At 42.9% G+C, this 15,750-nt stretch overlaps 2 protein-coding genes across 2 annotated transcripts in view; both read right to left on the bottom strand.

Moving 5' to 3' along the window:
- The window catches only part of PPARGC1A (PPARG coactivator 1 alpha), an 883,428-nt gene that overhangs the window by 365,961 nt on the left and 501,717 nt on the right, over positions 1-15,750 (bottom strand). The gene's annotated exons all lie outside the window — the stretch shown is intronic.
- The window catches only part of LOC132537517 (zinc finger CCCH domain-containing protein 13-like), a gene marked incomplete at its 5' end in the record, with an annotated part of 115,816 nt that continues 100,835 nt past the window's right edge, over positions 770-15,750 (bottom strand). Inside the window, 6 exon segments of the mRNA XM_060187731.1 lie at positions 770-826; positions 1,999-2,145; positions 2,248-2,360; positions 2,410-2,495; positions 2,542-2,749; positions 2,900-3,410. Coding sequence (XP_060043714.1) covers positions 770-826; positions 1,999-2,145; positions 2,248-2,360; positions 2,410-2,495; positions 2,542-2,749; positions 2,900-3,410 — 1,122 coding nt within the window.

Raw genomic sequence — 15,750 nt, 5'->3', positions numbered from 1 at the left:
ATGAGGTCAGATACACTTTTAATTTTGTTATTTTTATTTTGTCACCAGGGTTACTGCTGAGACTGTGTTACTATACAGCTCCAGTAACCATTTCCCCCTTATCACTGACAGAGAGTGAGAGATGAAGGAGAGAGAGAAACAGAGAGAATCAGAGACACCTACAGTGCTGTTTCATCACTTGTGAAGCTTCTCTCCTGCATATGGGGACAAGAAGCTTGCACTCAGGTTCTTGCACTAAGTAAAAATGTGCTCAGTACCTGAGTCACCATTCAGGCCCCTATTTTGAATTTTTGACATGCATACTGAGCTCACAGCTATTCCTCAAGGGTCACTGACAGGGCCAAGTGAGACTAAATAACCCTAATGTCCATCACTTCTTCTTCACTTCTCTGAACACATCTCAGTTCATGACCAGTCTCCTAGGTAGGAGAGCAATTTAAACTTTAATTTTTAAATTTTTGTAATATTTATCTATTGGATATGTAGAGCCAGACATCAAGAGGGAAATAAGTGATAGATAAGGAAAGATATAGAGAGACACCCGGCAGCACTGGGTCACCACTCACAAAGCTTTCCCCCTGCAGGCGGGGGCTGGGGGTTTGAACCTGGGTCCTTGTGCATTATAACATGTGTGCTCAACCAGGTGTACCATTATCTGGTCCCAGCAGTTCCAACTTTTAAAAAGTTCATTTATGTTTGAGTTTTCCCAGAAAAAAAAAAGAGAGAGAAAGAGAAGAAGAAGAACTAAAATAGAAAATATTTTATTTCTTCAAAACCTCAAAGAATCCTTTAAAACAGGTCTTGTATGAGATTTATCCCTGTTAGGCTAAAATAAAGCATTAGAGCTTTTGAGTAAGGGAAACATTTATTCAAGCTGAAAGAAAACAGAGCTAAGAATGGAAACATGAATGCAGGCTTTGCAGTTGTAGCCACAGAAGCAAAACATTAAAATTCTGCACCTGTAACTCTCCCCAGTCTTACCTACATGTATCATTCAACGATAATAGTGTTTCTTTCGTTTTATAGATTTTTTTCACTTATTTAATTGGTGACATCATTCTTATATATCTGAAAAGAAGGAATTCAAGCACACCGAGAGAAACTTGATTTTGAATGGCTTATTCACCTTCTACAGTCGGGTGCCATATACTTCATAATAATCTATGGCCCCCATGTAATTGACAATCAAAAATTCCAACACATTTCTCCTTGCAGTGCACATACAAACTTCTCTGAGCAGCCTCAAGCTGTCCCAACATCTTGAACCATGACTGTCTGAAAGGTTCCTGTATTTAGTGATGAAGTCATCTCCTTTGCCTCATCTTGGATGGAATTTGAAGGAATAGTATTAAGTGAGAGAAGCCAAAAAGAGAAGGATGAATATTGGATTATCTCACTTATAGGTGGAATTTAAGAAACAAGAACAGAAAGGGAATTCTCCAAGTGAAATCTGGACCCGACACAATGTATCGCATCAAAGTAAAGGACTCTGGGAAAGGAGGGCAAGAGACGGGGCAGAGAGGCCATTAGGGTCCTACAGCATGATGATTGAAAAGGACCTAAGCTAGGGATGAGAAAGCTTTGCGGATACCTATCACAAGGAAATGAGAACCTGTACCAGAAGGAAAAGTGGATGGGCCCAGCAAACACTAAACCCTGGGAACAAGAGACTCTGAGTAAAGAAAAATTGGAACAAATTGAAAATACCCCAAAAAGCCAAATCTTGAATTTCTTCTCACTTCTGGGAAAGAAAACAAGAAGCTCTGGGGCAAGAAAGATCTGAGACAAGTGGCTGAGTGGCGGCACACCTGACTGAGCACGTTACCTTGTGCAATGGCCTGATTTCAAGCCCCTGATCCCTATCTGCACTGAAAGGGTAGGATGCAACAATCTCCCTCTCTCTCTCTCTCTCTCTCTCTCTCTCTCCCTCCCTCCCTCTCTCTCTCTCTCTCTCTCCCCCCTCCCTCTCCTTCTCCCTCTCCTTCTCCCTCTCCTCTCCCTCTCCCTCTCCCTCTCCCTCTCCCTCTCCCTCTCCCTCTCCCTCTCCCTCTCCCTCTCCCTCTCCCTTTCTTCTCCTGTCCTCTCCTGTCCTCTCCTCTCCCTCTCCCTCTCCCTCTCCCTCTCCCTCTCGCTCTCCCTTTCCCTCTCCCAACCTCTCCCTCTCCCTCTCCCTCGCCTTCCCCCTCTCCCTCTCTTCTCCTCTCCTCTCCTCTCCTGTCCTCTCCTCTCCCTCTCCCTCTCCCTCACCTTCCCCCTCTCCCTCTCTTCTCCTCTCCTCTCCTGTCCTCTCCTCTCCCTCTCCCTCTCCCTCTCCCTCTCCCTCTCCCTCTCCCTCTCCCTCTCCCTCTCCCTCTCCCTCTCTTCTCCTCTCCTCTCCTCTCCTGTCCTCTCCTCTCCCTCTCCCTCTACCTTTCTTCTCCTCTCCTCTCCTCTCCCTCTCCCTCTCCCTCTCCCTCTCCCTCTCCCTCTCCCTCTCCCTCTCCCTCTCCCTCTCCCTCTCCCTATCCCTATCCCTATCCCTATCCCTTTCCCTCTCCCAACCTCTCCCTCTCCCTCTCCCTCTCCCTCTCCCTCTCCCTCTCCCTCTCCCTCTCCCTCTCCCTCTCCCTCTCCCTCTCCCTCTCCCTTTCTTCTCCTCTCCTCTCCTCTCCTCTCCTCTCCTCTCCTCTCCTCTCCCTCTCCCTCTCCCTCTCCCTCTCCCTTTCTTCTCCTCTCCTCTCCTCTCCTCTCCTCTCCTCTCCTCTCCTCTCCTGTCCTCTCCTCTCCTCTCCTCTCCCTCTCCCTTTCTTCTCCTCTCCTCTCCTCTCCTCTCCTCTCCTCTCCTCTCCTCTCCTCTCCTCTCCCTCTCCCTCTCCCTCTCCCTCTCCCTCTCCCTCTCCCTCTCCCTCTCCCTTTCTTCTCCTCTCCTCTCCTCTCCTCTCCTCTCCTCTCCTCTCCTCTCCTCTCCTCTCCTCTCCTCTCCTCCTCTTCTCTCCTCTCCTCTCCTCTCCTCTCCTCTCCTCTCCTCTCCTCTCCTCTCCCTCTCCCTCTCCCTCTCCCTCTCCTTCTCCCTTTCTTCTCCTCTCCTCTCCTCTCCTGTCCTCTCCTGTCCTCTCCTCTCCCTCTCCCTCTCCCTTTCTTCTCCTCTCCTCTCCTCTCCTCTCCTCTCCTCTCCTCTCCTCTCCTCTCCTCTTCTCCTCTTCTCTCCTCTCCTCTCCTCTCCTCTCCTCCTCTTCTCTCCTCTCCTCTCCTCTCCTCTCCTCCTCCTCTCTCCTCTCCTCTCCTCTCCTCTCCCCTCCCCTCCTCCCCTCTCCTCCCCTCTCCTCCCCTCTCCTCTCCCTCTCCCCTCCCCTCCTCCTCCTCTCCTCTTCTCTTCTCTTCTCTTCTCTTCTCTTCTCTTCTCTTCTCTTCTCTTCTCTCTCTCTCTCTCTCTCTCTCTCTCCTCCTTCTCCTTCTCCTTCTCCTTCTCCTTCTTCTTCTTCTTCTTCTCCTCTCTCTCTCCTTCCCTCCCTCCCTCCCCTTCTCCCTCTCCACTCTCTCCTCTCCTCCTCTTCTCTCCCTCTCTCTCTCCCTCCCTCCCTCTCTCCTTCTTCTTCTCCTTCTCCTCCTTCTCTTCCCCTTCCCCTCCCCCTTCCCCTTCCCCTTCCCCCTCCTTCTCCTTCTCCTTCTCCTTCTTCTTCTTCTTCTTCTCCTCTCTCTCTCCCTCCCACCCTCCCTCCCTCACCTTCTCCCTCTCCTATCCTCTCCTCTTCTCTCCTCTCCTCTCCTCTCCTCTCCTCTCCTCTTCTCTTCTCTTCTCTCTCCCTCTCCTCTCCTCTCTCTCCCACCCCCCTCTCTCCCTCTCCTCTCTCTCCCACCCCCCATCTCTCCCTCTCTCTCTCCTCTCTCCCTTCCCCACTCTCTCCCCTCCTCCTCTCAATTTCTCTCTGCCCTATCAAATAAAATTAATTAATTTAATTAAAAACAAAATTACTTGGGGTCAGGCCATGATGCACCTGGTTGAGTGCACATGTTACTAAGTGCAAAGACCAGGATTTAAGGCCCTGGTCCCCACTTGCAGGGGGAAAGCTTTGCAAGTGGTAAAGCAGTGCTGCAAGTATTTCTCTGTCTCTTGCCCTCTCTTTCTTCCCCTTCCCTCTCATTTCTGGCTGTCTCTATCCAATAAATAAAGATAATTTAAAAATATGAAACAAGAGTAAATAGAAGACACAATTATTAAAAAAAATGGAAGAAGACCTGAGATTATCTACTCCTCCCTTATAAGCTTGGACAAGCTCAGAAGACCCAACTTCTCCATTCTTCAGTCTGCCTATCTTTGAACAAAAATATTATATAATTAATCTTTCTTTCCAGGAGAATTCAATGTATCTAATTTTTAAAATTTTATTTATATTTTATAGAAACAGAGAGAAATTAAGAAGGGGGAGATAGAGAGGGACAGAGACAGAGAAACCACCTGCAACCCTACTTCACCACTTGGGAAGTCTTCCCCCTTACAGGTGAGGTGCAGGGCCTTGAACCTGGATCCTTGTGCACTGTAGTGTGTGCGTGCGTGTGTGCATGCGTGTGTGTGTGTGTGTGTGTGTGTGTGTGCTTAACCAGGTGCGCCACCATCTGACCCCTAGAATTCAATGCAAATCACTGTGTGAGACACTGGAAATTTCTGACTTTGTTTCTTCCCTTTGATTATACACAGGCTTCCTCCTTGAAATTCATTCCTTCCATTTAGACTTTTACTTCCCTCTCTCCACTAGCCTTTCTGATGCAAAACCAGTCTTGCCCTTTCATGCAGAATTTTCTGAAAATTTGGATAGAAAGATTTCCCTAATGTGGGCTGGGTGGGGGCACACTCAGTTGAGTGCATGGGTTACAGTGTTCAAAGACGCTGGATTTAAACCCCATTCCCTACCTGCTGGGGAGAAGCTTCTTTCCTCATGATATTGTGTGTGCTCAACTGGGTACACCACCACCATGCACCCCCATAAGTTTTATTTCAGGTGATCTGAATTTGTTTTCACTGATGTGTCTCTCCACATGAGAGCACATATGGTGTGTGTGTGTGTGTGTGTGTGTTTGCATGCTTGTGCCTGTGTGTTTCATTCATTATCTGCATAAACTCATGGGCTTCAGTTCAGAGGCCTTTTCCCATGTCACTTCATTAACAGGTACCTCCTTTGCATTTTCTCTGAAATTTCCTGAGAGTTCTATTATTTGGATATGGGACTTTCTTGGGCTGCTTGTCAAATTTTCTTGTCTCTTATTTTCCATCTCTTCACCTTTTAAAAAATTCCCTTACTGGGGGATTAATGGTTTACAGTTGATTGTAAAATAAAATACTTTGTACTTGTGTAACATTTCCCAGTTTTCCACATAACAATAGAAGCCCCACTAGGTCCTCCTCTGCCTTCATGTTCCAGGACCTGAGCCTTCCTGCCCACACCAGAGTCTTTTACTTTGGTGCAAAACACCAAATCCAGTCCAAGTTCTGCTTTGTGTTTTCCTTTCTGATCTTGTTTTCAACTTCTGCCTATGAGGGAGATCATCCCATATTCACCTTCTGTTTCTGTTACTTATCTGGCTTAACGTGATTCCTTCAAGCTCCATCCAAGATGAGGTGAAAAAGGTCAATTCACCGTTTTTAATAGCTGTGTAGTATTCCATTGTGTATATATACACCACAACTTTCTCAAACACGTATCTGTTGTTGGACACCTGGGTTGCTTCCAGGTTTTTTTTTAAATTTTTTATTTATAAAATGGAAATATTGACAAGACCATTTATGACTATTGTAAATTGTGATATTTGTCTAGTTCTTTAGTGATTGTTCTCAAATGTGTCATCCAACTTTATTTTTTAAAAAACATATTTATTTATTCCCTTTTTGTTGCCCTTGTTGTTTTTTATTGTTGTAGTTATTAGTATTGATGTCATTGTTGTTGGATAGAACAGAGAGAAATGGAGAAGGGGAAGACAGAGGGGGAGATAAAGACAGACACCTGCAGACCTGCTTCACCACCTGTGAAGTGACTCCCCAGCAGGTGGGGAGCCGGGGGCTCGAACCGGGATCCTTACGCTGGTCCTTGCGTTTCGCGCCATGTGCACTTAACCCACTGTGCTACTGCCTGACTCCCTATTGCCCAACTTTCTTATCACATTTAATGCCTTCCTTCATATTGTTAATTTCCAAGGGCTTATTCTGGTTTTCAGAATGTACCTTCACATATAGGATCTCATAAAATGAAAAAAAAAAAAAAATATATATATATATATATATATATATATATATATATATATGAAAAATAAAAGCCAAAGACTTAAAATGTTTTCCTCTGTTCTTCATTTCCTTTTTTTGCTTGCTCCAAATAGTGCTGGCTTCTGTTGACGAACTCTTGTTACAAATTTTACCTGTCCCTCCATAATGCCTGCTTGTCCTCAAAGTTAAAGTTTTGCTGACCTAGTTTGGTTGGGGTTGGAATTTTCTGTGCTTCGCTGTGGTCCCACCAGTTCTACACCTTTATAATGCTAACCTGTTTTTCATTCTCACACACACCTACACCTTCTAAGATATCCAATGTCAGAGCATTTTTAGAAATTGGCAGAGCAAGAAAATCTGCTTTTTTTTTAATTCACCCCCTCACCACAAGCTTAAATTTCTCTGCTGTTTTAATGCTGTGCCAAGTTCATTACCACTTGTTTATTCTCTTTTGACCTTTCAAAAAAAAATGTAGTTGACACATCTTCACCTACACCATCTCCTCTTTCATTTTCTTTATCCTTTGGAATTTAAACCTTGTTCTTGTCTGTACTACCCTTTGTTAGTCTTCAATACCATATTTAATCCAAAGTATAGTCTCACTAACTTAACTTTACTATTTTATCAAAATCACCCCCTTACATTTTTGATGTAAGGTTATATAAATAGTTTAAAGAGGGAAAGAGACAGAGAGACACCTAAAGCCCTGAATCACTACTCATGAAGCTTTCTCCCTGCAGGTGGGGACCAGGGGCTTGAACCTGGGTCCTTGCATATTGTAATGTGTGCACTCAACCAGGTTCACCACCACCTGGCCCCTTGCTTCTTTTTTCTTTTTCTTTTTGTAACTAATAGGAGTGTATATTAACACTTTTATATTCTTTTTTATATCTCACATGTGCCCTGTATATTATTAAGTTGACAAAAATAGGATTCTGCATAGCACTGTCATGAAGTTGGTTTGAAAGTAATATCTTTTTTTAAAAAAAATCATAATAATTCTAAGTTTTATTGCATGTTTCTGTATGATGGCCACTTTGCCTGATGATTTAGTTGTATAATCAGGTGTGTTCTGTTAATTAGCTTTAATTGTAATGATTATATTAATAAAAAGTCAGTATTATAATTTCATTTCTAAGATAATGAAGCTGCAGCTTTACCACCCAAATTCAGAATTACCCAATTACTCATTGATGAAGTAGGATTCACCTTAGTTTGACTCCAGAGCTCATGTTTGTAAGTAATATAACAAATACTGCATTTTAATATTTCAAGTATGAGCTCGTGGTTGGATTTCTTTAGGATGACTGTGATTTTGCGTGGTTATTTTGGTTGAGAAAGGAGGCAGAAGAGAAAAACAGGTTGATAATGGCAGGTGAAACAAAGACACACAGAGTTAACTAATGGTACACAGTACCATAAAAGATGCTTTGCCATAGTTTCTCGAGCTAGGTGTCAATATCACATCAGTTACTAAGGAGGAGAGAATATGTTTCAGAGGCTAGAGCATCTGTTACCTGGGAGACGGTTCCGTAGATAAACATTGGGCTCTCAAGTGTCAAGTCCCAAGTTTGATTCCTGGCATCACATGTGCCATTGATGCTCTGCTTCTCTTTTTCCCATCTCACTCCTTAATAAATAACTCTTTAAAATACTTTTTAAAAAGTGCATCAAAGGTTTAATATCTTTCCTCCACAAATAATAAAACTGCAGTATGTGACTTCTTGGCCATTTTGTTTTCCAAAAATTTATTATAGAAACCTTCTGGTCTCATTCATTCAGATCTTTGATCCACCAACAAAAATCGCTTTGATTCACTCAAAGGGTGGGGTAGAGGTGATTCATGCTATTTAAGTTACATCTTGGTAAGGGGCTGATGTGGAAAACAGCATGCCTCCTTTTCCAGCACGAAAAAAGGAATCCAGCGATGCTAAAAATAAAATCTCTTTGAGTGTTATGCAAAATCATGTATTTCTGCAGCATATCCTTGGATTACTGGCTGTGTAATAGCCCTGCTGGACTCCCACCACTGCGAGAAGCCCATGCCTGAAGCATTAAGACCAGCATGGAGAAACGTGAACATCTTGCTTTTTCACAAGACAATTTCATTGTTGGCATTGTGGGAGAAGCCCTTCCCCAGAAACGATTACACAGAATTTCTTAGCATTACCTGTCACACTTTTGTAGGGTGGGGATAATTGACTGAGGCTAATTGAGTATTCCCTTAAAGACCCACTTGCTCACAAGCCTCAGGAGAGCTGAACCTCAATTGACGGACAGACAGGCAGCTTGATCTGAGTGAACAAGCACAGAATTCCTTGCAGACCTGGGTTCTCATCCTCGTCCTACTGGGTGAGGCTCTTACCCTGTCACCCTTTTGGTTTGTTTCTTTGATGAGGTACTAACAGGAACCTGACTGTCATTTCTTTACTAGGGCTGCTGTGAGATTCAAATGGGAATAGAAGTGGGGGGGGGCACTTTTGAAAAATGAAATACACTTGACAAGTGTAAGGTAAGATCCAATAGTTTCCAGGACACTCTCCCTAAAGAGCGGTCATATTTATTGCTCACCCGAACTCTTCTGAAAAAGACAAACAGTCATCAGCAGTAATGGAGTTCTGCGGTGAGCCAGCCTGTTTCCATTTCAATTCAAAGCCCTTGAGGCAGCCAACGTTCCATCCAGGCAGTACCCCCTGAGTCTCCAGTAAATCTGTCTGTTTTTCCCCATACATGGGCTGAGCATTTGAACTGAAATATCAGGCCAAGCCTGATCACATTATTCCATAAGGCAGTGATCATCACAGTTGAAAGGCTAAAGGAGGTATCACCTATTTAGCGAGAATTGCATGAGAGGCTTCAGAGAGAGGTGTTGCCCGATCCCCCGGACTGTTTGGGGGGAACTCAAGCTTTAGGTCACTACATGATTCCAGCATCCCCCTTGGTCCCTTTGGCGACTCATTTCGTTATACACTGCACAGCGGCTCTGTGTACTGGGGACTGAGCTTAAATTGAGCTTGAGACAGGGGCCATGGAATGATTGAGGAGAGAATTAGATAGAAAATTGCCGCTTGTGTGCCCTGAGTGAGAGAATAGCTGCCTTCAACCAGCTGTTACGGCTTGAGGATTTCTCACTTATTATGACATTTTTTTTTCAACTGGGGAAACTTGATATAAAACATATTTGTTTATTTAGCTACTCAAGGACGGTTGACTTCCCACCCCCCACACACACACACACCCTCTTTGAAACCAGCTCTCCACAACTTGAAGGTTCTCCCAGGCATGGATTCATCAGCATGGCTTGTGGCCTCTGGACCCCAGCGCTCTAGGAACAGTTCCAAAAGGGAAGAATGTGAGCTTTCAACTCACTCACAGTTCGCCAGACCCTGATCAGAATTCTTCTTCTTCTTTTTCTAGCGTTTGCCCTTCTTCCGTAGCCAGTCAACAGCGTCAGGTTAATCAGCCATGAATATGGCACTCAGGAGTACAGGAGATTGAATGTAAAAAAGAAAAAGAATAAAATAAAACACCAGAGGGAGAATTTATTTCATATATATATATTGGGGAGTGAAGGGTGGTTATACAAAACTGTTCCCTTCCCAAGAGGTGCTTGAAATTGAGTCAAATTTGAAAACTAAAATCCCTGAATTCTTCGGTTTGCATTTGTTCATTCACGCATAAGCACAATTGGTCGTTTTAGAACAAGCAGATGAGGGCACTGCTTATACATGGCAAACCTGACTCCTGCACACATGATTTAAGTCTCCTTCATGTCTGCTACTATGCTTGATCCTGAGAGAGTTGGGGGGTGGGAGCGGAGATGAATACGATTCAAGTTCTAGTCTCCAGGGATTAACACATAACTCTGATCCAAGACAGAGTAAGAAAACTGCTAGGAGAGAAACATCAAATGTTCTGGCAGGATTTCTGACTGCTCTAGCCTTTTAAAATAAAGCTCCAGGAGTCGGGAGCACAGGTAAGGTCAAGGATAGGAGCTGAAGGGTTTGCCACTGCAAAGTGTTTAACACCATTTACAACCTGCTGTCACCCAGACAGAAGAACCTCCTCCCAGCCTTACTGCCCATCACACCCCATGGCAAAACTACCAATATAATCATTACCCACCATTTGTCAAACAGGTGTCTTACATTTCTTTTCTGAGTCTTTATTCACAACCCCCACCCCCAGCCTAGAGTTACTCTCCACCCTCTACCTCCTCCAAAAGCCCTTTGACATTCCCTAAAATCCAACCCAGTGATCTGTTGGATTCTCCCCCCCAGTCCTATAAATCAATGAAATATGAATTTAAGAGAGAAGTCAAACAGGCAACTCGCCGGAGCCACAAAACCATTCCTGATAGCCTGAGGCATAATTCATCTTGGTCCTCTGCATCCTCATTGTCTGCCTCTGGCTGCCAGGAGGACACAAAACATACGTATTGTGACTAGTTGATTCTTTATTAGTGGACCCTTCCAAGTAGAGTGGGCACAACTTGAAGGCAGGGTCTTATTTCATTTGACAAATGAAAAGTGGCCATACCATAACTCTGTCACAGCTATTTCAAGTGTGTTAAGTATAGTTTTCCATATAATCCCTTAAAATAAGCCCATTTTGCTCATGAGGAAACAGACATAGAAAGTGAATGAATAGGGGGCCAGGTGGTGGCGCACCTGGTTTAGCGTACATATTACAGTGCCTAAGGACCCAAGTTCAAGTCCCCAGTCCCCACCTGCAGGGGGAAACTTTGTGAGTGGTGAAGCAGTGTTGCAAGTGTCTCTTTGTCTCTCTCCCTCTCTATCACCCCCTTAGCTCTTTATTTCTAGCTATCTCTGTCCAATAACCAAAAAGATAAAATAAAAAAGATCTATCAAAAATACTTTTAAAAAAGCAAGTTAATGAATACATTTAAGTACATATATCAGGAAGCAGTGGTTCCTAATATGTACTGGGCACACTACCTAGTACTGTGTTAACTTATCTTTGTACCCTCAGGACATTGCCAGAAATCTAGTTGTTTTTTTTTTTTTTTTTCCAATATAGAGTTCAATTAATGTGCTGACTAAATAAATACGAAGACAATCACTATCGGTTAACCCTAGTTAGATTCTCTTGAAAAGCTCTAGCATGTAGAAGTTAAGGACAACAAGTAAACTGAGATAACCTCAAGATGATAGAAATGAAGAATTATAGCTAAGGATTTCCATTGCTTAGCCTTGAGAGGCAAAACCTCAGAGCTGCTTTCATAATGATTTTCAAGGCCAGGAAGGCTGATTCCTGAGGACAGTGACTGAACTGTTTTTCTCCACCTCCAGGAAGGAAGAAGGAGCTGAACTGGTCCTAAGCTCCAATGGGTGTAGTTTAAACCCGCCACAAGGATTTTTTTTTTTTTTTTTTAACTTAAGAATCATTTGTTAGACCTAGGAATGAGTTATGGAGAGGAGCTATGTAAGGTTATCTATCTCTAGCCTTTTGGATTTGCTTCTGTCTAGAGGAGCATGTAGGGTGAAAACAAACAAGGAGATGTCATCCCAACGTCTCTTCTGGCTTTGTGAATCTATGATAATTGAAGTTAGGAAATAGATCAAACTTTTCACCTCCCTTGTCCAAATGAATGAATCAATGAATCTCCCTGTTTTTAAAAAAAGTAATAGGAATTACCAACAGTGAGAAAGTGGTCTTCTCAAACACACTTTGAGACAAAGAAGTAAGAATAAAAGAAAAAAAATATTTTTTTTATTCCCTGATGAACCTAAGTTTTCAGTGCTTCTACACTCAACCCATTTGTGTTATGTCCTTCATACTCTTGACATATAGTTAGAACTGGTCAGTGTGAGTCCTTGGGTGCTGATTTTAGCTTATTATCACTACTGACTCACTTGTCATATGATGTTCGCTCCTTAAGTCATATTCCTCTAAACATGAAGTAAACTGAAACTCTGTATCATAGTCCCATCTGTACCCAAAATAAGGTACTTCAAGCATGAAGAAATGAACCTCTTCTTGAGACCTGTAAGCATAGAATCTACTTATTTTCCTTCTCACAAAGAAACTAGCAATGTGGGGCCTGGTGGTAGCACACCTGGTTGAGTGCATTACAATGCACAAGGAACCAGGTTTGAGCCCCCAGTCCTCACCTGCAGAGGGAAAGTTTTGTGAGTGGTGAAGCAGTGCTGCAGGTGTCTATCTGTCTCCCTCTCTATCTCCCCCTTCCCTCTCAATATCTGACTATCTCTACCCAATAAATAAAGATAATCAAAAAAATTAAGAGATTAGCAATGTAATAATTGGAGAGCAATAGGAAGGGAAGATAGCTAGTGGATGAAACTATTTTCTCATGGTGGTTATTATTTCAAAGATAATTCTCCTTAAAGTTTCAACCAATAAAAACAAATTTCTACAATTAAAGAATATTTTCCAGCATAGTTTTTTACTCCCAAAATCACACATAATTCCACAGAATATTTGCCCAAGAAGTGTGCATTTATTTCCTAACTTACAGAGAAAACCATAGCTCAGAGAGGGGAGAGAATGGCCCAAGGTCACATTTCTACTTTCCAATCTGCCACTTCCGGTACATCATGGCCTCCTTGGCGCACACGTCCTAGCTACTAGACCAGCCAGTGCTAGAGACCTCTTTCCCCACATGTAACAAGAGCTATGAACTTGGATTGTGCCTCCATGAGAAACTCAGTTAGCCAATTAATCATTAGAGTACAACTACTAAGAGGCACAATTGTCCTAACTGCCTTGAGTAACATATTGATGCAGTCGAGGAGCCTGAATTCTAACTCAGGGTTTCACTGTCTACACTCCTGATCAAAGGCCATCTACATTGCAGAATCACCCTGCAGTCCCTCCTTCAGCCCTCCCCTGCTCGAGTTGGCAGGACATAATTATAGTGTACTTACAAGTTCTGGATTCAAGCTACTTTGGTCAAGGTCCCATGTGGTAATTAAGTGATCTTAACCTCTCCATGAAGCTGCCTCATGCACAAAATGAGGATACAACTAGCTTCTCCCAATTTCATCATGATGAGGATTCCAAGTTAATAAAAGGAAAGCAGCGCTTTTAACAGCTCTTGGCACAAAATGGGATCCTGGTGAATGTTCACTGTTGCTGATACTAATTAGTCCCTTCTCTGTATTTTCTGAGTCCTCATAGGTTTTTTGTTTATCCTCACAGTATGAAAGACCGTATCATTTCTATTTATTATCTTTCACTGCTATTCTGTTGATTACTATCCACACCATCAAGAGCCCAGAGGTCATCTTGTGCTCTGGAAATCTCTCTTCAGATAGTGTCATTCATATCTACCTGGCCATGCATGTACTTGACAGCCCTTCCATCTCCGACATGTTCTCTCTCTTTGCCTGAATACTCTTTCCAAATTCTTTGTCTGATATGTCTGTTTTTGTTTTGCTTTGTGTTGTTTCTTTTTGTTTTAAGAGCGAGTTTCAGGGTCAGGTGGTGGTGTGCCTGGTTGAGCACAAATGTTACCATGGGCAAGGACTGGGGTTCAAGCTCCCATTCCCCCATGCAGAGATGACACTTCACAAGCAGTGAAGCAGGTCTGCTGGTGTTCTCTCTCCCTCTCTCTCTCTTCCCTTTCCTCCCTCAATTTCACTCTGTCCTATCAAATGAAAAGGGAAAGACAAAAAGAGAAAGTGGCTGACAGAAGCAGTAGGTATGTAGTGCTGTCACTGAGCCCCCGTCATAACCCTGGTAGCAATAAAACTTTAAAAACTCGGCTCCTTCATGCAACCCCTTAAATAGAACGGAGGCCACACAGAGCTTCCAGGATACATGGAGCATCTTGTGGCTGTCCTGTGGTCGTAGTGATCTGCTGTGCTCTTCCCAGTAAGGCCTTAAGTTCCAGAGCAACATCTTTAGTCCCTTTCTCCTCTACTTAGATGGGACTGTGCTTTGCACATAAAATACTACTTAATGACCAATCTGACTTAATAGGTGATAGTAGCTGGCAAAGTGTAGCCTATGAGTATTTCCTATATCATACTTACTGAAGTGCTCTTCTAAGTATGTTCTACCAATACATTCACTTAATCCTCACAACAGACTTTTAAAGCAAATAGAAAAATTATCTCCATTTTATAGATGATAAAGAGGAAGAAGTACAGATTGGTGACAAGTTTCACTGAGGTGACAAGTCAGAGATCTAACTCTAGATCCCATGTTCCTGATGTTAAGACTATAGCTTTTGTTCAGATGTGGTGCTATAATAAACAGATATCTAAACAAAGATAATACACCCTGTGTTCTAGTGCCAATTTTACAGATGAGAAAGTGGAGGCATAGAAAACTCCAGATAGAAATGTCACGATAAAATATCTACCCAGACACAAATAATGTACTCTGGTTCTGATTGTAGGGATGATAAAGTTGAAGCATAGACAACAAATGGAGTAACAGTTCAGAGAAAAGAGAGTTGGATTGCAGTCTTGTTCCTCTCTAACCAGCAGTAGCACTCAGGGAAGTCACATAGCTTTTGCCAATCTCAGCTCCAGTGTAGAATCAGGGCCTGGAGGCCCCATTACATCTCAGCTTCCTTCCAGATTGAGTTACAGTTCCACTCAGTCCAGTAAACATCATCAGGGCTGAATCTGGACCAGGCTCAGAGCTCACTCAGTACAGAGACAGAAACAAACCGGAAGCATCTCTACCCTTGAGGGACTTGCCTTTGAAGGGAAGGAAGACATTGAGACAGTGAGGTCATATCAACAGTCGGACTGAAAATGCTTACACTGAAATTCCATCAGTTATTTTATAAGGAAATACCCAAAGGGAACCATGGGGGCTGGGCAATGGTACACCCGGTTAAGTGCACATAGGATCCATGTTTGATCCCTCACTGTCCACCAGCAGATGGAACACTTCACAAGCAATGAAGTAAGTCTGCATATCTCTCTCTCTCTCTCTCTCCCCATCTCTCTCTATCTCTATCTCTCTCTCCCCCCCTTTCAATTTCTCTCTGTCATATTGAATAAAATGGGGAAAAATGGCCAACAGGAGCAGTGGATTCATAGTGCCTGCACTGAGCCCAAGAAATATCCATGGAGGCAAAAAGAAAGAAAGAAAGAAAGAAAGAAAGAAAGAAAGAAAGAAAGAAAGAAAGAAAGAAAGAAAGAAAATATCCAGAAAATAGCTCATTATTCCTCAATAGGTCTTTACACTGACAATTGTCAAGAAAAAATAAAGCATTTCCATTAGAAATCAGGTCTCCTCCCAGATTCTCTCTAAGGCTTCTTCCAAGCATTGTTCCAGATTCTCTCCAAGGCTTCTTCCAAGCATTGTTACCTCTATTTGCAAGTAAAGAAGCAAAAGCACTTCTTCAAGTAACTTTGCTTCTCCAAGAGTTGAAGAGAGACAGGGCATGAACTTTGCACAGATGCTGTTGATTTTCTAGTATGGGTTATATGCTTAAATGGACTTTCAGATTTACAGTTGAGTCTAGAAATTGCATCTAGTTCATTTCCATCTCCATGGGTAAGCTGGTTCATTTA

The sequence above is a fragment of the Erinaceus europaeus genome, chromosome 3 (genome assembly GCF_950295315.1).
Source record: "Erinaceus europaeus chromosome 3, mEriEur2.1, whole genome shotgun sequence".
Taxonomy (NCBI): Eukaryota; Metazoa; Chordata; class Mammalia; order Eulipotyphla; family Erinaceidae; genus Erinaceus; species Erinaceus europaeus.
The sequence above is the reverse complement of the archived record's forward strand: the minus strand, read 5'-3'. Positions and strand labels throughout refer to the sequence as shown.